Here is a 23519-nt window from a genome sequence, read left to right as displayed (position 1 = left end):
GTGTATATATATATATATATATATATTACACAAGATATACAGTATATGTAATCTATATTACATATTGTATTACATATTTACAATTTATTACAGTTTTTTGTGTTCTAAAGTTGTATTCCAATAAATATATTTTATGTTCTATCTAAATATCCTGATTATTGTGTCATAACAATGATTAAATGTCTGATGTTCACATTGCACTACAATAAATTTTTCACTTAAATATAAGCAATATATGTGGGAGTCAGAGTCGTGGAGTTGGAGTCGGTGCAAGGGAAATTTCGGAGTCGGAGTCGAAGGTTTGGCTTACCGACTCCACAGCCCTGACAGGAACTTTTATTAAACACATCCATTGTGGAACATTTTATTGTTCCAAGATCTGTTAATTAAAATGAACTTTAGAATTAACTTTTTTTTTTCTGGGAAACACCTTACATCACTGGGGGAGATAGGTGGGAGTGGCTGGTTCCTGGTAAAAGCAGGTTGTGACCTAGAACCCATGTTCAGTGCTGGGAGATACAGCGTGCTGTAAGGACCGCGCTATTTTCTAATTGGAGTGCTCCACTTCTCAAGCTCTGCGCAATGCTTATGGCAACAAGTCTAGTAACTTTCTTTAGCTTATCCTTTTTATTTCTTTGTGAGTTTATATACTGTATTGTATTCTCCCCTTTGTAACATCTCTTGTATATTTTTATAACCACTGCCTAATTGTTGAATTAAATATAAAAAATTTAGAATCTTCGTTCCTCTTGCTCGTTAAACCACACCACTGAGGCCTCGTGAGGTTCAGTGTTGTCAGTAACAGGCATCCAATCAGCCTGTAATAAACAATTGGAGGTGCAGCTACCATAGTTTTTATTTGGCTATTACGCAGCATGTTATCCATTACTGTCTTTTTTTTTTTTATAGACGTGCAGAACTGTCATAAGAAACATTTATGTGAAAAAAATGAAAAAATTACAGAGAATAAACCTCCGGGATGTCACCAGGAAGAGGAAAGTTTTCTATTCTGTAAACGTTACGTGAAACTCATGATTGTTTCCACTTATCACTTCAGAAAACGTTCTGAGAATGAGCTCATGCAGATCGGGACAAAACATGAGGAATACATAAAGAATACCCAAAATGAATTGCAACACATTTATCCTAACAAGATATTCCGCTGGTGTCACCGATCCAGACTTGTGCCACAAATGGTCATGGTGAGTGGAGTGCCCGGTGTAGGGAAGACCACCCTGATGCAAAAGTTTGTCCATGACTGGACGAGGGGTGATCTTTATCAAAGATTCTCCTTTGTCTTTTTCTTTAAATTCCGGGAACTGAATAGACTGGATAATATTAGTCTGGAGACCCTGATCCTTCATCAGTACCCACATCTGGCGCCGCAACTTGGGAACATCTTACAGGATCCAGAGAAACTTCTCTTTATATTTGATGGCTTAGATGAAAGTCTTCATACAATGGATTTCACATCCCGTCACTTGTGCTCTAATCCTAAACAGCCCGAACCTTGCGGTCAGATTGTGGTCAGTTTGGTGAGAAAGTCTCTTCTGAATGGTTGTTCTGTCCTGATGACCAGTCGCCCAACCAGACTGACATCTATAGATTGTGATGTTTTCCAGCGAATAGTAGAAATCATTGGATTTTTTCCAGAAGAACGACAGATGTACTTTGAAATTTTTTTCTCAAATCATGAACTGGCGGAAAAGGCTTTTACTTACGTGAAGCAAAATGAGACGTTGTACACGTTCTGTTACCTCCCGTCCTACTGCTGGATCATCTGTACAGTGTTATCCAGGAGCTTCCAGCCAAGAAGTAGTGATCAGCCAGTGTCATTATTACCCAAAACTGTGACACAACTCTTTGCCATATTTATCGCCAACATCCTGTCCAATCACAGCCTGCACAAAAGTGACGCTCAGCAGCTCCTGCGCTCCATCGGGTGGATGGCAGAACATGGAATAATGAATCATAGAATGATTTTTGATAATCGAGATCTGGATTCTTTCCAAGTGGACAATAAATCAAAGCTTTTGTCAAGTTTTCTGATGGAATCAGATGATCCTGTGTCCTATTCCTTCTTACATATTACTGTGCAGGAATTCTTCTCCGCCTTGGTGCATTATCTGAATTATTCTCCTGAGAAGTTACAGCAATCATTAACAAAAGGCACTTCCTATTCTGATGGCCGAGGTGAAATATTTCTACGGTTCCTGTGTGGTCTATCAGATAATTCCACCAGGTCAATACTAAGTGGGTATCTGGACAAACGAGCAGCTGAGGCCTCCAGAGATGTCATCACTTGGGTGTTGGACTTTTCTTCTACCTCTTCTCCGTCACAAAGTATATACAAGAACCAACATCTTTTCAATACATTTTTATATCTGTATGAAACCCGGAATAAGGCTCTAGTGCTGCAATCATTAAAGTTACACAGAAGATTTGACCTTTCTTATGTTCACATGTCGGCTCTAGACTGCACAGTGTTGGCGTTTATCCTAGAGATTTGCAAAAATATAGAAGAACTCGATCTATCTGGATGTTCCTTGGACATTGAAAGATTAGACCGATTGGCACCAGTGGTACATAACCTGCAGAATCTCAGGTAAAGTACTAATTATATTTTATTACCTTAAATGGTGGTCACCATGTCATTCCAAGATGGGACCTAGGCATTCACAAAAAAGATGCAGGAGGTCGGAGAGTGACACTCCCACTACATGTGTATACGACCACAGTACACATAAATATAAAGGACCGAACAAAAAACATACAAATAACATTGGGCCAGTATTAGAGCATATGTAAGTATGGATGGGGGACAAATGAACTACAACAAAATGCATTATTTATCATTTCTATCTTTACAACCAGAAATGTTAATCAGTTCTAACAGATTATGGAATTGTTCAGTTTCTTGAGTAAAGTTTCTCTAAAGGGGGCTTTACACGCTGCGACATCGCTAACGATATATCGTCGGGGTCATGGTGTTTGTGACGCACATCCGGCGCCGTTAGCGACATTGCAGCGTGTGACAGCTAGGAGCGACGATCAACGATCGCAAAAATCGTTGATTGTTGACACGTCGCTCCAAATCATAATGCCGTTGGTGTTTCATTCCGCAGGTTGTTCGTCGTTCCTGCGGCACCGCACATCGCTGTGTGTGACACCGCAGGAACGACGAACATCATCCTACCTGCGTCCATCGGAAGGAAGGAGGTGGGCGGCATGTTCCGGCTGCTCATCTCCTCCCCTCCTTTTCTATTGGGTGGCCGTTTTGTGACGCCGCTGTCATGTCGCTGTGACGCCGCAGTGACGTCGCTGTGACGCCGAACGCACCTCCCCCTTGAAGGAGGGATTGTTCGGCAGCAACAGCGACGTCACTGAACAGGTATATGCATGTGACGCTGCCGTAGCGATATTTTTCGCTACGGCAGAGATCACCACGTGTCGCACGAACGACGGGGGCGGGTGCTATCGCTCACGACATCGCTACTGTGCCGCCTCGTGCTCGGCAGCCGAGCCGCTTGGATCCGGACCTTCAGTGGGTGGCTCGAGGGTCTCCGGACCCGGGGGTCCTGCGGTCACATCGATCAAAAAGGAGTTTGCGGTTTGGGGACGTAGGTGTACAGCCGGAGCCGTGGTTAAGTTTGTGACGCCACCCACGGGATGTGGTGAAGGTGGACACCACCGCTGCAGTTACGGGGCATCCGGGGAAGATGTTGCGCAGCAAGTTGTTAGCCCTCCGTGGGCAGGGATGGTGGCCCCGGGACCCGTTGGGGGTGTTTGGCGGTGCAGGGAGATGGGCGGCCGGAGGGCACTGATGTTCTCACAATTAGTAAACACACGAGTCTCTGGTAAACCAAGGTGATGGTGGTCGGTGCCGGCAGCCGGCTGCAGTCTGGTCCCCCACCCGGTTGGTGGTCTCTGTCTTTCTCCTGCACCTGTTTGTGATGGTGGACTACCTGCGCTTGCAACTGCAGGAGTCCGCTCCCGGCTTGTGGTTGCCTGAGGAGCCCTTTGCCCGCAGACTCTGGCCCGTGGGATCTCTCTGCCGTGGCGGTGGCTTTCTATCCCCCTCGTTGGGCTGTTGCCTTCAGTCGGGACTTTGGGTGGGACAGGACCTCTCTTTCCTGGCCGCAATCAGTTAATTAGCTAGCCCCCAGTAGCTTCTGGACCTAGCTTCAGGGCCTGAGTACCCCCCTTTGTGCTCCGATGTTCGAGTCGGTACCCCGGGTCGGTACTGGCGGGCCACTACCCTGTCCCGGTCCACCATGGTTCCACCGAGCCGTCTTCCCGGCTCCTGCAGATGGAGCCCGCCATCTGCCTCCTAGCCAGCAGTACCAGGGCTCCTACCCTGGCACCGGGTAAGTTTGGGTCCTTCTGTGGCGCCCTGGCCTAGCCAGGTCGTCACAGATAACACACAAACGCCCCACCCCCACTAGACAGTAACATTAGCGAAACCCAAAATCCTTGTTGCTTCCCTCCAGGGTCTGATGTCCACACCAGGTGGGGCGGAGCCAAGCGGTTGGCCCCGCCCACCGAGGAGTTCACAGGCCTGGAGGCGGGAAAAGTGACAGTTTAGTTCAGGAGTTGAAGTGAGAGGAGTGAAGTGAAGGGTTTCTGGGTTTGTGGCCCAGGCACTGACAGCAAGGTTGGCGGACGGTGGTGGCCGTCTGCAGGGGTGGTGAATCGACGCAGAACCGTAGGACCGGGGTCGGGCGTTGGCCCGCCGGTACCGACCGAGGAGCGAAGTGAAGCCAGCACACACAGGCAGGGCCATCGGACCCCGACCAGGCTTGGAGCCGCCGACAATAGTCAAATCCGAGTGTGACCGGAACCCCAGGGGTTTCCTAACAGCCAAAGACCCGATAGAAGGCAACCTCCCACACCGTGAGAGTAAACAGCTACCGCCTAAGGCTAGAGACCCAAGGGCCAGCGCCTGCGGGCAAACGGGCTCCTCCGGCACCCATACACCGGGGAGCGGACTGCCGTTGGGAATCCATCGTAGTCAAACGAGTACACAAAGGTGCAGGGAAAGACAGCCGCCATCACCTGTCCGGGGAGAGACACTGCAGCCGGCTGCGGGACCCGTCCATCCAGCCGTTTGGTTTACCGAGGACTTCGTGCATCTCTTACTGAGTGAGTACACCCGTGCCATCCGGCACCGCGCCGCGCTGTCCCTGCAACCCTGCACCTCACCAACCCTGCCTCCCCTTCTCACCACCGGGCTCCGGGACCACCGACCCCTACCCACGGAGGGGGAAAACAACATCCCAGCTGCTCCCCGCCATCGCTCCCGGGATACCCGTCACCAGCAGCAGTGGTGCCCATCTTCACCACAACCCGTGGGTGGCGTCACGGACTAAATCCCCCAAACCCACCACCCCTTTTCACTCACGAGCGAGGAGCGCCGCTGGAGTCCCCGGATCCAGCCCACCGCTCGAGCCACCGAGCAGCAGCCGCAGCAGCACCGGACCCGAGCGTTAGCGAGCGCATCCGACGGCGTCCTCCCCGCCCGCGACACTTCCTCTGCTGGAGCTGCTCACAGCTCCAGCCCACACACCTCTCCACTTGATCTCCAGACTTGAATTCTAGAACAGAACTAAAACTTTCCCGCCCCAGGCTGTCTGAGACTCCTCGGTGGGCGTCTTCCAACCGCTTGGTTCCGGCCCCTGGTGTGTCCATCAAGCACTGGGGGGGGGACTAGGGTTTTATATGTTTGGCTGCTGTCACCTTGTTAGGGAACGGTGTAGTGCCAGGCCCTATCTGTGACTACCTGGCCCGGCCAGGGCGTCACACTAGCAATCGCTAGCGATGTCGCAGCGTGTAAAGCACCCTTTAGTCTTTGCAGACTCATGTGATGTGTAGCAGTAAGATAGGAGATGAATGTTAGATGTGGGGTCTAGACCATGTGCTCCAAGAATCACTGTTTTATGATGTACCATTAAGTAAGGACATTACTCAGGGATTTTAGATTTCTAGAACATGGAATGGGTGTCAATTGACACATCATACAGCTGCTGCCATTCCTGATATCCTTCACACAAGAGGTGGTATTTAGGGATGACATTTATGAATTTTACTAACTGCTGAGGACATTTTCTCTCCATAGTCACAATATCTCTGTGTTTGCGTCACTCATCTTTATTCTTACAGATTAGCTGGTAATGATCTGCGAGACACTTGCTGCATCCAACTGGCATCTATAATAAGGAATAACGGATCCCTGAAGAAACTTGACCTATCTAATAACAGATTGTTTGGTCTTCACTTTGGTGACTTGATGGAGGCTCTGTCCAGTCCAAACTGCAGGATAGAGGAATTACGGTGAGTAGAAGAGACGTGTACAGGACGGAGATGTGCGAGCATTAGAGACGTGTACGGTATGGAGAGATGTGGGTATAAGATACAGTGCCTTACGAAAGTGCTTTTAATTGTCTTTGTCCCCTTATCTTAATACATTGATTAAAAGTTATATATTAATAGATTAGTCTTTAGTTTGGGGATCTAATTGCCTTTGGCAAATTGTAAAGTAATTACGAAAGTATTGGACCCTTTGAATTTTTCAACCTTTTCCCACATTTCAGGCTTCAAACATAAAGATAAAAATTTTTAATGTTATGGTGAAGAATCAACAACAAGTGGGACACAATTGTGAAGTTGAATGAAATGTATTGCTTATTTTAACCTTTTATAAAAATAACTGAAAATTGGGGCGTGCATTATATCCAAACTCGTGCAGAAGCACTGGCCACTAAACCAATGTTTTTTTATTTAAAGAGTTAACATTCAGGTTGTTGAAGGAAAATATGTATAGGAGACTTAAGGCCCCGTCACACGCTCCGATATATCGTGCGATCGCATGAGCTATCGCACCCGCCCCCGTCTGTTGTGCGTCACGGGCAATTCATTGCCTGTGGCGCACAATGTCGTTAACCCTCGTCACATGTACTTACCTCCCTAACGATGTCGCTGTGGGCGGCGAACATCCTCTTTCTGAAGGGGGAGGGACGTTCGGCGTCACAGCGACGTCACACAGCGGCCGCCCAATAGAGGCGGAGGGGCGGAGATGAGCGGCCAGAACATCCTGCCCACCTCCTTCCTTCCTCATTGCCGGCGGGACGCAGGTAAGGAGATGTTCGTCGTTCCCGGGGTGTCACACGTAGCGATGTGTGCCGCCTCGGGAACGACGAACAACCGGAGCACAGAAGGAGGAACGACATTATGAAAATGAACGACGTGTCAACGAGCAACGATAAGGTGAGTATTTTTGCTCGTTCACAGTCGTTCGGAGGTGTCACACGCTACGATATCTCTAACGATGCCGGATGTGCGTCACGAATTCCATGACCCCGACAACATATCGTTAGATATATTGTACCGTGTGACGGAGCCTTTAGAAAGCCAACTGGTGTTAATCTCGTGTTACACTTTATTAGCGCACATCCCATTTATATTAAAAAGATCTGTGTTTTTACGACTGCGCCAGATTAGAAATATAGAAGAGTACATTTTAGTACAAGCCAAAAAAATAAAAAATTAAATTCAGTGACAGAAGCGCTATCAGGGCCATGTGTTAGGAAGCACTTTTTAAAGTGTATTAGTTTATACAAAGGGACACCTTATTGAAAAGCCATAAAACAAAAACCCCTAGAAACAATGATAAAAGGTTCAGTTTTCATTTCAACCCCTTCAGCCCCAGGGCGTTTTCCGTTGTTTTTTTTTGCCCCCCTTCTTCCGAGAGCTGTAACTTTTTTATTTTTCTGTCAATTTTGCCATATGAGGGCTTGTTTTTTGCGAGACAAGTTGTACTTTTAAATGAAACCATACGTTTTACCTTATAGTGTAATTGAAAACAGCAAAGAAATTCCAAGTGTGGAATAACTGCAAAAAACGTGTGATCGCACAATAGTTTTTGGGATATTTTATTCATCATGTTCTCTATATGGTAAAACTGATGTGTCATTTTGATGCCTGAGGTCGGTGCGAGTTTGTAGACACCAAACATGTATATGTTTACTTGTATCTAAGTTGTTAAAACAAATTCACAATTTTGTCCAAAAAAAGTGGCGTACGTTTTGTGCCATTTTCCGAAACTCGTGTACTAATTTTTCAAGCTCTATGGCTCAGTGACAGCTTATTTTTGCGCCTCGAACTGACGTTTTTAATGATAGCATTTTTGCGCAGATGCTACGTTTTGATCGCCTGGTATTGCATTTTGCGCAAAACTTGCAGCGACCAAAAAACGTAATTTTGGCGTTTGGAATTTTTTTGCCGCTTCTCCGTTTAACAATCAGATTAATTGATTTTATATTTTGATAGATCGGGCATTTCTGAACGCGGCGATACCAAATATATGTAATTTATTTTTTTTAACCTTTTCATTTTCAATGGGGCGAAAGGGTAGTGATTTGAACTTTTAGTTTTTTTATTTCTTAAGTTTTTTTTTTACTTTTTTTTATTTTACTAGTCCCCCTAGGGGGCTATATGGCTCAACAATCCGATCGCTCTGCTATATCCGTAGATCTTAGCTACAGATCTGAGAACTGCAGATATGGTGCTTTACCCTCAGTGCTGGCACTCTGCCGGCATTGAAAGAAAGTGACTCATGTTAGCTACAGGCGTCATCACATGAATCTGTACTATCATGGCAACCACCAGAAGTCACGTGATCACGCAAGTGACTTCCGGTGGGGGCGACGGTAAGTAAAAGTAATGGCCGCGCGCATATACATCTCGCTGTCAGATTTTGGCAGCGAGATGTAAGGGGTTAAAAGTTGCGGGTGGAAAGCGATTCCACTCGTAACTTGCAGGCACACATGTCAGCTGTTGAAATCAGCTAATATGTGCGCGGATCGCAGCGGCCTGCCCACAGCAGGGGACGGGGATTAACCTCACACGATCCATGACGGATATATCCGTCATGGGTCGTGAAGGGGTTAAATTAGGTCCAATGCATAGAGTGTTTAGGACAGACATAGAAAATAACTGGAATATACAGGAGAGGGATAAGCATGACACAGAGGTGAGAAGACCATACACTGGTTAAAAACAACGTCAGGTAAATGGTTTACCAAAATAATTCCCATTGCTAATTTTAATTGTGGACTGTGTTTCTCTATAATTCTCCCACTTCTTATCTTTTTATTCTTACAGATTGGATAATAATGGTCTACCTGACACTTCCTGCGCCCAGTTGGCGTCATTAATAACAAAAAACCAGCGCCTGAAGATGCTTAACCTATCTGATAACCATTTATTTGGTCCTCACCTTGGTGACCTGGTGAAGGCTCTGTCCAGTCCAGACTGCAGGATAGAGGAATTGCTGTGAGTATAAAAGATGTGTACAGGACAGAGATGTGCGAGTATAAGACGTGTACAGGACGGAGATGTTTGAGTACAAGAGATGTGTACAAAACAGAGATGTGCGAGTATAAGAGACGTGTACAGGACGGAGACGTTTGAGTACAAGAGATGTGTACAAAACAGAGATGTGCGAGTATAAGAGACGTGTACAGGACGGAGATGTTTGAGTACAAGAGATGTGTACAAAACAGAGATGTGCGAGTATAAGAGACGTGTACAGGACGGAGACGTTTGAGTACAAGAGATGTGTACAGGACAGAGATGTGCGAGTATGAGACGTTTACAGGACGGAGACGTTTGAGTACAAGAGATGTGTACAGGACAGAGATGTGCGAGTATGAGACGTGTACAGGACGGAGACGTTTGAGTACAAGAGATGTGTACAGGACAGAGATGTGCGAGTATGAGACGTGTACAGGACGGAGACGTTTGAGTACAAGAGATGTGTACAGGGCAGAGATGTGCGAGTATAAGAGACGTGTACAGGACGGAGACGTTTGAGTACAAGAGATGTGTACAGGACAGAGATGTGCGAGTATGAGACGTGTACAGGACGGAGACGTTTGAGTACAAGAGATGTGTACAGGACAGAGATGTGCGAGTATGAGACGTGTACAGGACGGAGACGTTTGAGTACAAGAGATGTGTACAGGACAGAGATGTGCGAGTATGAGACGTGTACAGGACGGAGACGTTTGAGTACAAGAGATGTGTACAGGACAGAGATGTGCGAGTATAAGAGACGTGTACAGGACGGAGACGTTTGAGTACAAGAGATGTGTACAGGACAGAGATGTGCGAGTATGAGACGTGTACAGGACGGAGACGTTTGAGTACAAGAGATGTGTACAGGACAGAGATGTGCGAGTATGAGACGCTTACAGGACGGAGACGTTTGAGTACAAGAGATGTGTACAGGACAGAGATGTGCGAGTATGAGACGTTTACAGGACGGAGACGTTTGAGTACAAGAGATGTGTACAGGACAGAGATGTGCGAGTATAAGAGACGTGTACAGGACGGAGACGTTTGAGTACAAGAGATGTGTACAGGACAGAGATGTGCGAGTATGAGACGTGTACAGGACGGAGACGTTTGAGTACAAGAGACGTCTACAGGACGGAGACATGCGGGTATAAAAGACATGTAGAGGACGCAGACATGCGAGTATGAGAGACGTGTACAAGACAGAGACGAGCGAGTATGAGACGTGTACAGGATGGAGATGTGTGAGTACAAGAGACATGTACAGGACAGAGACTTCCAGGTACAAGAGACGGGTACAGGATTGAGGCATACATGTATAGTATGTATACTCCCCACCACCGTGCGGAGCTGCCGCCCCACCACCGTGCGGAGCTGCCGCCCCACCACCGTGCGGAGCTGCCGCCCCACCACCGTGCGGAGCTGCCGCCCCACCACCGTGCGGAGCTGCCGCCCCACCTACACCCCACCTACTGTCTCCTCCCCAAAATCCTTTAGGATGTAAGCCCGCAAGGGCAGGGCCCTCTTCCCCCTGTGCTAGTCTGTCTATTGTAACGTGTACATGTATTCTGTATGTAACCCCCTCATGTACAGCACCATGGAATCAATGGTGCTCTATAAATAAACAATAATAATAATAATAAATAATAATAGTATAAGAGAAGTTTACAGGAAGGAGATGTGCGAGTATGAGAGACGTGTACAGGAGGGAGATGTGCGAGTATGAGATGTGTACAGGAGGGAGATGTGCGAGTATGAGATGTGTACAGGAGGGAGATGTGCGAGTATGAGATGTGTACAGGAGGGAGATGTGCGAGTATGAGATGTGTACAAGACAGAGACATGTGAGTATAAGAGACATGTACAGGATGGAGATGTGTGAGTATGAGACGTGTACAGGATTGAGACGTTTGAGTACAAGAGACATGTACAGAATGGAGACATGCAGTTTTTAAGAGACAGGACAGAGACAAACGATTACAAGAGTTGTGTACAGGACAGGGACATGCGAGTATAAGAGTTGTGTACAGGACATAGATGTGGGATAATATGAGTCACATACAGGACGGAGACGTGTGGGTATAAGAGACGTGTACAGGACGGAGATGTAATATAATAGATGTGTACAGTATGGAGACATGCAGGTATAAGATGTACAAAACAGAGACGTGTGAGTATAAGATTGGTTAGAGGTGTATTGCATGGAGATGTGTGAGTATAAGAGACATGTACAAAACAGAGATGTGCGAGCTTAAGAGAAGGTGTACAGGATGGAGACATGTTATACATGTATTTATTCTAGTTTTTGCCCCGCACCATTGTTATGTCTGAGACAGAATATAGACAGAAAAAACACAGGAGGTGCTATAAATAGAGGAAACCAGGGTGAGATTCTCCACACTGTGAGCCAGATATTTTCTAATCATATTCATTATAATTATAGATCTTTTTGCTGAGATAAATTATAAGAAAATACAATAGCTGATGTATCTTCTATATAAAAAAAGGAGCACATACTAAAACTTGAAACTTTATTAACAATTGATGCACAGAGATAATAAAAAGTCACATTGTGGAGGGGGAAACATGCAAGAGCCATAAAAAAGAAGCTTATGGTCGTTGGGGCCAACTATCGGTAATAATCATAAAATCATAGATAGTTAATGTGGGAGTCCAGCTCTTTGGTAGCTGCTTAGGTTCACACAGTTACAAGTTTCTGTGTCAAACAGGTTAAAGTTTATTTTTTGGCATAAACTTTCAACATAAAGGAATAGCCCGGACTGCTGCCCCAAAGGGGCTCAAGGGAGGGCAGCATGACTAGGAGGGATGCCAGGCCATAGGGTCAGTAAGGGGTTAATGTAGGATGTAGTTTGAGTGGGAAATCTGGGGGTGGAACTAAGGGGCAGTTAGGACTAGGGGTCAGTTGATTGGTCAGGGGGTGGTGCTGTTGGGGGTTGTATATAGGTCAGGTCAAAGGGTGGGAGGGCATTCTTACCTGGACGGTGACTGGAATCGTTCCCGCCCGCCCGCCCTGATGATGGATTCAACATTGACGACAAAGAGGAGGAAGATCGTAATTTGTTGCAGCGGCGGAAAGGAGGGGGGTGTCTGAAGGTGGGGGTTTGCACAGAGGAGAGGACGGAACCCAGTGCCGGAGCGGGTTACCTCTAGCGGTGCAATTGTTTGGTGAAACGGGTCCTTGCTGGGTTGAGTCTCAGCGGGACATGGTGTGGGCAACATCTGGCCAGGGCTCTCGAGTCGGTGTGTTGCGGCTGAGGGTCAGGAGGTGGGCTGATGTTGCAAGGAACAGTTTGGTCAACCTTCAGTTACCCCCCCCCCTCCTTTTTCGGGTGTTCTTCAATGAAGATGTGTAATGTTATATGGCTTATGTTTTGTTATTAATAAATGGGGCTGCTGTGGCCTTCATATCCAATGTCACGCAGTGTTTTGTGTTTATTTTAGATAAGAACCCTGGTGGGTAGGGGGTGTTGGGTGAATGATAAGGCCTTCAGTCAGACATTCCGGAGTCATGTAAACAGCTTTTCTTCAGCCAAAAAATGTAATAAAAAGAACCCTTTTCCCAGGGTACGCACAATATAGTAGCACGGTCTCACCCAAAGAAAAGCATAGGCTAGGCTTATTTTCCGTCACATTCTGTTATCATTATTGATCCTACAGACTTGAGCAATTCAGACACATCTTAACTACTCTCAGTTTGGTCACAAAAAACAGCTATCGTCCATGGCTACCAGTGATAATTGCAGTTTGGTGCACACCGCCTGTGTATTCTCTTCTCAGAGAAATTCTGGCTTGTCTCTCTCAGGCCCAAAACACTCTACTCAGCTTCTCCCAATTGACCCACCAACCCACCAAAGGGATAGTTCTAGTAATACCATTGTTATTTAGGAGCATCTAAACAGAACCTGTAGTGCTAGGATTTAACCCTACCCTTCTTGGCTACCCTACATACTAACCCCTGTTCAAAGCTGGAGGCTGGGTATAGTTTGACACCCCACTGTACCAACAAGGGGTCAGTTTTTTTTCGCCTCTTTTGAGACTATCTCCCAGTGAGCCAAAGGAATCCTACATAAATACTAAATAAATACTAAATTGGCCTTAATGGTAGGCTCATGCTTAATAACACAAGAGTAACAATTCTGAGAACCTGCCCCAGTTTTGGGTACATATTTTTGGCCTGCTGTTTTTGAAAATGTGATAAAGTTTATGCCCCTGTTGCACCCATAATGTTGGTTTCTGACTCTGCTAATTAGCAAGGGGTTTCAAACAGGTCCCTATGGTTTTAGTAGGTTGCCATAATTCATGGGGAAGGGCTTCCTCTTTCCTGATCGATGGACTTTTCGGTTGACCTTTTTCCACCACCTCATAGGGTCCCTGCCACTTGGAAAGGAACTTGCTCTCCACTGTGGGCACTAACACTAGTACCCTAGAGCTAAACTGTGTCACTCAAGCCAACCGATTATACCCACAGGATTTTGCTTCTTGGGCCTTGAGGAAGCGCTCTTTTACCTGGCCTCACACATTGGTTTAACGCACTTACATTTTCCAGAGTCCCTTTTACGTTTAGTCCCTGAGCTGGGCAGTGCCGAAGTTGACCTGGGACTCTTTCAGGTCAGGGATATTAGTTCAGGGGATGCTTCCTCATTCTTCTCTATAGCCAGTGCAGCGAAAGGAAATTGACAATTTATATCATCGTTTACATCATGAGACCTTGTTATCATAGTCAAGTCCTGACGGTATACTGGTCTACTGGGTGCTAAAGCTTTAGCCCACAAGTCCCAGAACAACAGAAAGCGAGATCCGACAATTATAGGATGCAATAAGTCTTTGACGACTTCTACTTCGTGTGTCAGTGTTCCTGGATTTCCAGTTTGCTTCTGAAGGATCTTGCCCTTTGTTAACTTGGAGTTTTCTGTTCTGTTGCCCTACTTCCTGTTCATCTGTTTAAACGCCCGCCCCTAAGCTTAGTCTAGTTGCTTGAGTATACTGCTTCCTGTCTACTCCTGCTCTGCGGCTCTCGTTTCCTGGTTGTTATTTTGGATCCTGGTGAATCACCTGACACCGGCCCTGGACTCCACCTTGTCTCATCGAGCTGTGCCCTGTCTGGTCCCGGACTCCGTCTGCCGTCACTGGTTAGCGATTGTGCCCGGTCCCTTCCGTCACATATCCACCCTAGGACCCGCGTTCCACATCCCGTACGGACATTTTTGGGCGATAACCTATTGCCCTTTTGTGTCCCGGCTGCTGCGCATTTAGGCTTTCTGGAGTGATCACCAGACAGCCCCTGTATAGGGGTTCGCTCCTGGTGGCCTCCCTGGGGAAGTCTGGTGCGCGGTCCCGGGAATTCCCCTTTGCGCCGAACCTGGCAGGTATATATTGTGTTTATGTTTTGATCTGTGTACATATTGTTGGTTGCATATTGTAAAACTTCTTTGCACCAACCCGTCTCTGGTTGTCATTTCCCCAACGCAATCGAAATCCTCAGCTCATACAATAGTATTACATTGTGGGACACAGAACCACAGTCTACTTATGTTGACCCGGGCCCTTGAATAGTTCTTGGCATTTCCATTGATACACCCTATCTCCATCCTCTCCCCAGGGTCTAACACATGTGAAAGTGTGACCCTCAGGGTCTCCAACCTCCTGAGTCTAGAAGTCCAGTCAGTCACACCACTCATCGTCACCTTGCACAGCTGAGGTCCATCACACGGGTGTGGTACAGCAGTGCGGGCAGGATGTGAAAAAAAATTAGAAACATTGGCCTATGTAGCAGTCCATTGGCTCTGAGACCAACAGACATCAGGCTGCTATATAAACTAGAGAAGAACCCTGGCACACAGTGTGCCAGGGTTCTTCTTTAGTTTGTATTGACTTTTTTCTCCTGAGCACCAGACTAACAGCGGTTGAGCCTAGCATAATTCCTCTGTATTAGGCTGCTATATGACCTGGAGCACGTCACTTTCAACAGACAATGGTACAAGATGTATCCATTGAACCTGGCGCTTACCCCTCCTGGGTCTTTGGGCACCCCTCAGTCGTGTTCTTGGGCCCCTTCTTTTGCATATTCCAGAAATCTGACCTCACACAGCTTTAATTGCTCAATCAATTCTCCACCACCAGGTATCTTTCCATAGGGTCATCTGCATTTTGGGGATCTGCTGAGTAACCCAGCTTTGCACGGATTTAGATAGTAAGTAGATAAGTCAGTCCACTATCAATCTTTCCCTCATCTGTGCTGGAGAGTAGGTCTCAGGCTGCAGCCATTTTTGCACCAGGTGTAAGAAGTTAAACATGTCTCATTGGTAGCATCAAAGGTGCACCCGTTACGCTTGAACTTCCAGGTTACGTCTAAGCATGCCATAATCTCTGCCCTCAGCTTGTTATACTCCTTGACATCCTGCAGGGCAAGGTCATAGTATGCTTTCTGCTGTTCCTTAGTAAGGTACAGAGCTAAGACCTCTGCCTATTGTTCTGAGGACAGTTTCTCTGTCTGCCACCTTCTCAAAGACAATCGGGAAGCTATCAACGTCGTCCTTCAGAGTCATTTTCTGGAAAGCTTCCTGTACTGTTCACCTCTCACGGATTCCGTCACTTTGGCTGGCATAAATTGCTATCTCCCTGGCCCAGACAGCTTCTGTCAGCAGAGCCATCTGATGCTGCTGTATGCCCTGATGCTGCAACTACTTAACAAGCTCCTTGTAATGCTCGAAGGGTGAGCAAAGGATTAGCAGACCCACTGAGACATAGCACACAGAAAACCCAAAGGGGCTTGACTATGGAACCACAACTAGCTTTCTCCAGAGCCTCTGATGGTGAGGGTGTTGCATTGCAGGTGTGAGACCGGGTGCCTCTCGGGAAGACTGATGCTGCGACAGCCGGTCCCTGGGGTATAAACACTGACAGTGTCACGTGAGTAACAGGAAAAAGGGAGGGTGACTGGAAGGGAGCCCCTATGCTGGCTCTCAAAATAAGCATACCCTAGGCTTTCCCTCAACCCAGAGGTATGCTTAAAGGTAGTGAAGTATGGGCCCCCAATGTCTTCCTATCTCCTGTCCTTGTCCCTAATAGTAAGACCCCCCCTCCACAAACCATCACCCTCGGGGAAGGGAAAGAACAGAAGTCAACAATCCCACCGACAAATACTGACAGGGGTAACATCCAAAACTCATGCACACCTAAGACCAACACCAGGGAACTACAAAAGGTGTACAAGGAGGGGTAACTAAATAAAGGAGAAGGTAACAAAACAGGCTACTAACACACACCCAAACAGCAGCAAAGTAAACGTTCTCTCAGCTCCAGGTCAAGCTCCAGACTGATCAGAATAACTGCAGGGAGCATAGAGTTTTTATCCAGACAGGAAGTGGTACTCAGAAGAAACACCTGGGCAAGGTTAATGAGCTTGCAGCTAGCAAGGAGAACTGAACTCTGCAACTGCCAAAAGAAAAACACACATTTAATGTGTATGGCCTCAGAATATAAGCAAGAGAGTCCAGCCTATCACTAATCTCGGCAAGAGAAGTCCCTGATAGACAGTCCCAGATAATAGCAGCAGCAGCTGGTGTTGTGGATTTGGCTAGGATGTATAGATGAGATGCAGTAGCAGCTGCTGATGTGGATACTTGCAGCAGTGGATATTGTGTTAGGCGGCCAGCATGGATACTTGCAGCAGTCGCAGCTGATATCATGGTAGGGGCTGACATGGATAGTTACAGCAGGGGATTGATAATACACTGAAACACAGATACCAATCAGCAACAGCATACAGCACAATGAAAGCAGCAGCACAATGGATCTGAGAACTAGCAACGTATAGAACTCGTTGCTCAGGCACCTCCCTTAAGGGGAAGGTGCCATAAATACCTGTTGCCTCTCAGCCGAGCTGAGAGGCACTTTTGGGTCAGGTCGTATTCACCCTTTAAGAAAAGGGGCGTGTCCGCTCGTGCACCCTACAGGCATTCCCAGGAGGCCTGTGTGATGTGCGCAGGCCCTGGGAGACAGCAACATGGACCGAGGATGGAACAGCCACCGGTGGGTGGCCTGGAAGGTGAGACAGCGCGCTTTCTTGCCACCCTCCCCTGGCGGAGACATCTCATCCATTCTTCCAGCCTGTGTTTGCAGTGCTGTAGCTGCCTTTCCTCAGCACATTCCATCTTTAAATAGTAATCACCAGTGCTCTTTGAATGTGGATAAAAGTCCCAAACACCAATTGTGGGGGTTCAAGCTCCTTGGTAGCCACTGAGGCTCACACAGGTACGGGTTTCCGTGCTAAACAGGTAAAAGTTTATTGTCAGGCATAAACATAACAGATTTTTTCATCCAAAATATTCAATAATGAAAAAAACCACAGTCCTATCCTAGGGTAGGTACAATAAAGTAGTATGGTCTCACCCACAGAGCAGTATAGGCAAGGCTTATTCTCAGGCACTGTCTGTTTACCATTATAATCCTACAAATGCAGCCAACTCAGACACAACTTAGCTAGTTTGTTTGGTCACACTAAATAGCTATCGTCCATAGCAACCAGTGATACTTGCAGTTTGGTGCACACCACCTGTGCAGTCTTTTCTCAGAGAGATTCTGGCTTATCTCTCCGCAGCTCAACATACTTCACAGCTTTGCACAACTGATCCACCAATCCACCCATGGGAAGGAACATCCAAAAGTCATTATCTCAGAAAATTAGAATAATTACCACAAAGCACCTGCAAAGGCTTCCTAAGCATTTAAAATGGTACCTTAGTCTGGTTCATTAGGCTACATAATCATGGGGAAGACTGCTGACTCGACAGATATCCAGAAGGCAGTCATTGACACACTCCACAAGGAGGGTAAGCCACAAAAGGTCATTGCTAAAGAAGCTGGCTGTTCACAGAGTGCTGTGTCCAAACATATTAATGGAAGATTGAGTGGTAGGAAAAAAGTGTAGTAGAAAAAGGTGCACAAGCAACCGGGATAACCGCAGCCTTCATAAGATTGTTAAGAAAAAGGTATTCAAAAATTTAGGGAGATTCACAAGGAGTGGACGCTGCTGGAGTCAGTGCTTCAAGAGCCACCACACACACGTATCCAGGACATGGGCTACAAGTGCACTCCTTGTGTCAAGCCACTCATGACCAATAGACAACGCCAAAAGCGTCTTACCTGGGCCAAGGAGGAAAAGAACTGGACTGTCGCTTAGTGGTCCAAGATGTTGTTTTCAGATGAAAGGAAATTTTGCATTTCATTTGGAAATCGCGGTCCCAGAGTCTGGAGGAAGAGTGGAGGCCACAATCCAAGCTGCTGAGGTCTAGTGTGAAGTCTCCACAATCAGTGATGGTTTGGGGAGCCATGTCATCTACTGGTGTAGCTCCACTGTGTTTTATCAACACCAAAACCAGCGCAACCGTCCACCAGGAAATGTTAGAGCACTTCATGCTTCCCTCTGCCGACAAGCTTTTTGGAGATGGACATTTCATTTTCCAGCAGGACTTGGCACCCGTCCACACTGGCACAAGTACCAATACCTGGTTTACTAACCACAGTATCACTGTGCTTGATTGGCCAGCAAACTCGCCTGACCTAAACCCTAGATTAAATAGACTAAATACTAAATAGACTAAATAGAGAATCTGTGGAGTATTGTAAAGAGGAAGATGAGACACCAGACCCAGCAATGCAGACGAGCTGAAGGCTGCTATCAAACCCTGGGCTTCCATAACACCACAGCAGTGCCACAGGCTGATCACCTCCATGCCACATTGCCGCATTGATGCAGTAATTCATGTAAAAGGAGCCGCGACCAAGTATTGAGGCATTTACTGTAAAGACGGTTCAGGAGGTGCCGACATTTCTGAGTTTAAAATCATTTTCTCAGTTGGTCTTATATAATATTCCAATTTTCTGAGATAATGACTTTTGTGTTCTCTTTTCTGTAAGCCAAAATCATCAACATTAACAGAAATAAACAAGTGAAATAGATCACTCTGTGTGTAATGACTCTATATAATATACAGAAATAGATCCCTCTGTGTGTAATGACTATATAATATATAGGAATAGATCCCTCTGTGTGTAATGACTATATAATATATAGGAATAGATCCCTCTGTGTATAATGACTCTATATAATATATAGGAATAGATCCCTCTGTGTGTAATGACTCTATATAATATATAGGAATAGATCCCTCTGTGTGTAATGATTCTATATAATATATAGGAATAGATCCCTCTGTGTGTAATTACTATATAATATATAGGAATAGATCCCTCTGTGTGTAATGACGCTATATAATATATAGGAATAGATCACTTTGTGTGTAATGACTCTATATAATATATAGGAATAGATCCCTCTGTGTGTAATTACTATATAATATATAGGAATAGATCCCGCTGTGTGTAATTACTATATAATATATAGGAATAGATCCCTCTGTGTGTAATGACGCTATATAATATATAGGAATAGATCACTTTGTGTGTAATGACTCTATATAATATATAGGAATAGATCCCTCTGTGTGTAATGACTCTATATAATATATAGGAATAGATGCCTCTGTGTGTAATGACTCTATATAATATATGTGTTTCCCTTTTTGTATTGAATTACTGAAATAAATGAACTTTTTGAAGATATTCTAATTTATTGAGATGCAATTGTATTTTACTGTGGGCAAATAAGAGATATTAGTGATATCATTCATGTGGCAAAATTAAAAAATCCTGTCTTAGTGGTGCTATAAATATGGAATTACAGAATCAACTTTGTAGTTGCAATCCAGTTTAAGATATCAAGGGTTATTACTGGGAGACCTGAGGTCTGCGCCAGTTTGCACTAGTGACTCTCGCTTTAACCCATTATATCTGGGACATAGTCACCACTGCAGCACCAATCTTGCTCTCAAATAAATCTGAGGAGGCAGAGATAACGTTTGTTAAAATGCCTCCCTCCCTGCACACCCTTCCTCAGACTTAAATGAGTTATCCCACAAATAAAGTTAATTTTCAAGTTCATTTTAATCAGTAAATCTTGGAATAATAATAAGTTCCACAATTGCATATATATATAAAATGTTCCTGTGCTGAGATAATCTTATATATACAGTATGTTCCTGCTATGTACTGTGTAATGACTGTGTCTGACCGTACAGGGACATGGTCTGATCATACCACATCTCCTGTGCAGGGGAGGACTCAGAATAGAGAATACAGACAGTAGAGCTGGGATCACAGCTGATCTTTTTTGTGAGGTAAAAATTTTACCTGCCTGTTTTTTATCTTTTTTTACCTCAAAGACAGAATTATTTGCGATTCCATGCTGTAATGTCTGTATACTTTTTTACTTCCTCCCTGACCCAGGAGATGTGGTATGATCAGACCAAGTTCCCCTTACGGTCAGACACAGCCATTACACAGTACACAGCAGGGACACATATATAAAATTATCTCAGCACAAGAACATATTTTTTTAAACACATCCAATTATAGAAATTATTATTCCAAGATCTATTGATTTAAATGAACATCGTTCGTAGGAAAACCCATTTAAGTGCTGGTAAGCTGACAATCTACTGCAGAGACTTAAGCCTGCTTTACACCTTACAATTTATCGTGCGATCGCATTTGCGATCGCACCCCCCCCCATCGTTTGTGCGGCACAGGCAATTTGTTGCCCATGTCGCACAATATTGTTAAACCCCGTCACACGTACTTACCTCCCGGACGACCTCGCAGTGGGCGGCGAACATCCACTTCCTGAAGGGGGAGGGACGTTCGGCGTCACAGCGACGTCACACAGCGGCCGGCCAATAGAAGAGGAGGGGCGGAGATGAGCGGGACGTAACATCCCGCCCACCTCCTTCCTTCCGCATTGCCGGCGGGATGCAGGTAAGCTGTGTTCATCGTTCCCGGGGTGCCACACGGAGCGATGTGTGCTGCCACGGGAACATTGAACAACCGGACGTTCGATTTTTTGAAAATGAGCGACGTGTCAACGATGAACGAGAAGGTGAGAATTTCTGCTCATTAATAGCTGTCACACGCTACAATATCACTAACGATGCTGAATGTGCGTCACTTACGACGTGTCCCCGCCGACATCTTGTTAAATATATCGTAGCGTGTAAAGCCCGCTTTAAGGGAGAGCTATGATGTGTCAATTCACACATCATGTAGCTGCCGGCAGTCCTAATATCCACCACACACAACAAGTGGCTTCTAGTTATATTTATGGATTTCACTAACATCCCAAAATATTTTCTCTCCACATTCACTATATACAGATTTTATACTAACACTTTATGGACTCATCACATTTCATCTTCTTATTCTTACAGATTGGCTGGTAATCATCTATCAGACACTTTTTGCGACCAGTTGGCATCTGGAATAAAGAGTAACAAGTCTCTGAAGAAACTTGATCTCTCTGATAACCATCTTTCTGGCCCTCATTTTAATGCCCTGCTGGAGGCTCTGTCTATTTCACATGACAGGATAAAGGAAGTATTGTGAGTATATGAGATGTGTTTAGGATAAAGATTTGAGAGGATAAGGGATGTGTACGGAACAGAGACACAGTGGGTACAAGAGACGTGTATGGGATGGAGAAACGCGGGTACAAGAGACTTGTACGGGACAGAGATTAGCAGGTACAAGAGATGTGTGCAGGTACAAGATACATGTACGGGACAAAGATGCACAGGTGCAAGGGACGTGGACGGGATGGAAACGCGTGAGTGCAAGGGACGTGGACATGTACGGGATGAAGAAGCGCTGGTGCAGTGAATGAGATGGAGATGCATGTGTATAAGGGAAGTGAATGGAACAGAGACACGCAGGTGCAAGGGACCTGCATGGGTCGGATACACGCAAGTGCAATGAACGTGGACCGGACGGAGACCTGCGAGTACAAAAGATGTATATGTCTCTTGTAAGAGCTATAACTTATTTTTCTGTCCATTTAGACTTATGAGGGCTTGATTTTTCACATGACACTGTTCACTTTACCATTCAATGTACTGGAAAATGTGAAACATTTCAAGTCCAGTGAAATTGTGAAACTCATTTGGCAGTGGATTAGCTTCTGCCATATGAACCAGCAGAGTGTCATTTGTAGTTTCAGCATCATGGATCTTTCAACAGCTGACATGAAACACAGCTCAGCCCTGCTTGTGTCACCTTTGATGTTGTCACAGCCATCGCTCTGCATTATGAGACTAGTGACAGATTCAGGACTTGAGAGTAGTGATGGGCTAACCCCCGATATTCTGGATTGGGAGACTCGTTTGAGTTCGGGGCTGGAGATAACGTGAACTTGCATCCGAACCCTGAGCATGGACTTTACAGTTATGGGATGGGGCGAAGGGGGCTGTAAAATAAAGAATATAGTTAATAATAAACATTGTCATTATATTTACCGGTCCCACAACGCATCCTGTAGACTCGCTATCTCCCAGCCGCTTCTGCTTTAGGGTTCGATCATTAACTTCCAGTGGTATTCACTGCACTGCTCGTCACTCGTCAGTCTTTGTTTTTTTTCAGCTGTGTTCGTGGTGACGTCAGGGTTCACCAGAGTCCATGGCTTAGTAATGCACTCAATTGAACTTTTACTGTCACTGTCAGTGTTATTTATTTCTAATAAAAAAAAAATTCTATGTGTTGTTTTTTTTTACTGTTTACTAGAAATTCATGGTGGCCATGTCTAATTTGGTGTGACACCATGAATTTCGGGCTTCGTACCAGCTGAGAATACAAAGCTGGTATTAACCCCTTTATTGCCCAGCATGCCACCGCCAAAAGGACTGCTGGACGAGCCGGGTAAAGCCCCTGGAAATGGTACTAAGAAACAATGCGCCATTTCTAAGGGCAGCTGCAGGCTGCGGTTTTTAGCGTGAGGGGACCAGAATGCTTGGGCCTTACCACGCTGAGAAGCCCAGCCCCCAGCTACCTGGTTTTACCCGACTGGTGATAAAAATACGGCGGGAGACCACGCATTTTTTTTTATTATTATTTTCTTTAAATAATTAAAAAAATTAATGGGCTTCTCTGTATCTTGATTGCCAGCAAAGATAAAGCCAGGCAGCTGCGGGTGGCAGCCCATAGCCATCCGCTTTATGTGCACTGAGAATCAAAAATATACATTACTATATATATATATA

The 23519-nt window shown here is 45.7% G+C and overlaps 1 protein-coding gene across 1 annotated transcript in view; it reads left to right on the top strand.

Moving 5' to 3' along the window:
* LOC142257982 (NACHT, LRR and PYD domains-containing protein 3-like) overlaps positions 1 to 23519 on the top strand; it is a 125378-nt gene that overhangs the window by 88860 nt on the left and 12999 nt on the right. Inside the window, exons 6-9 of the mRNA XM_075330326.1 lie at positions 910 to 2605; positions 6160 to 6330; positions 9160 to 9330; positions 21699 to 21869. Coding sequence (XP_075186441.1) covers positions 910 to 2605; positions 6160 to 6330; positions 9160 to 9330; positions 21699 to 21869 — 2209 coding nt within the window. The remainder of the gene's footprint in view (positions 1 to 909; positions 2606 to 6159; positions 6331 to 9159; positions 9331 to 21698; positions 21870 to 23519) is intronic.

The sequence above is a fragment of the Anomaloglossus baeobatrachus genome, chromosome 12 (genome assembly GCF_048569485.1).
Source record: "Anomaloglossus baeobatrachus isolate aAnoBae1 chromosome 12, aAnoBae1.hap1, whole genome shotgun sequence".
Taxonomy (NCBI): Eukaryota; Metazoa; Chordata; class Amphibia; order Anura; family Aromobatidae; genus Anomaloglossus; species Anomaloglossus baeobatrachus.
This window is presented reverse-complemented; position numbering and strand designations above follow the sequence as displayed.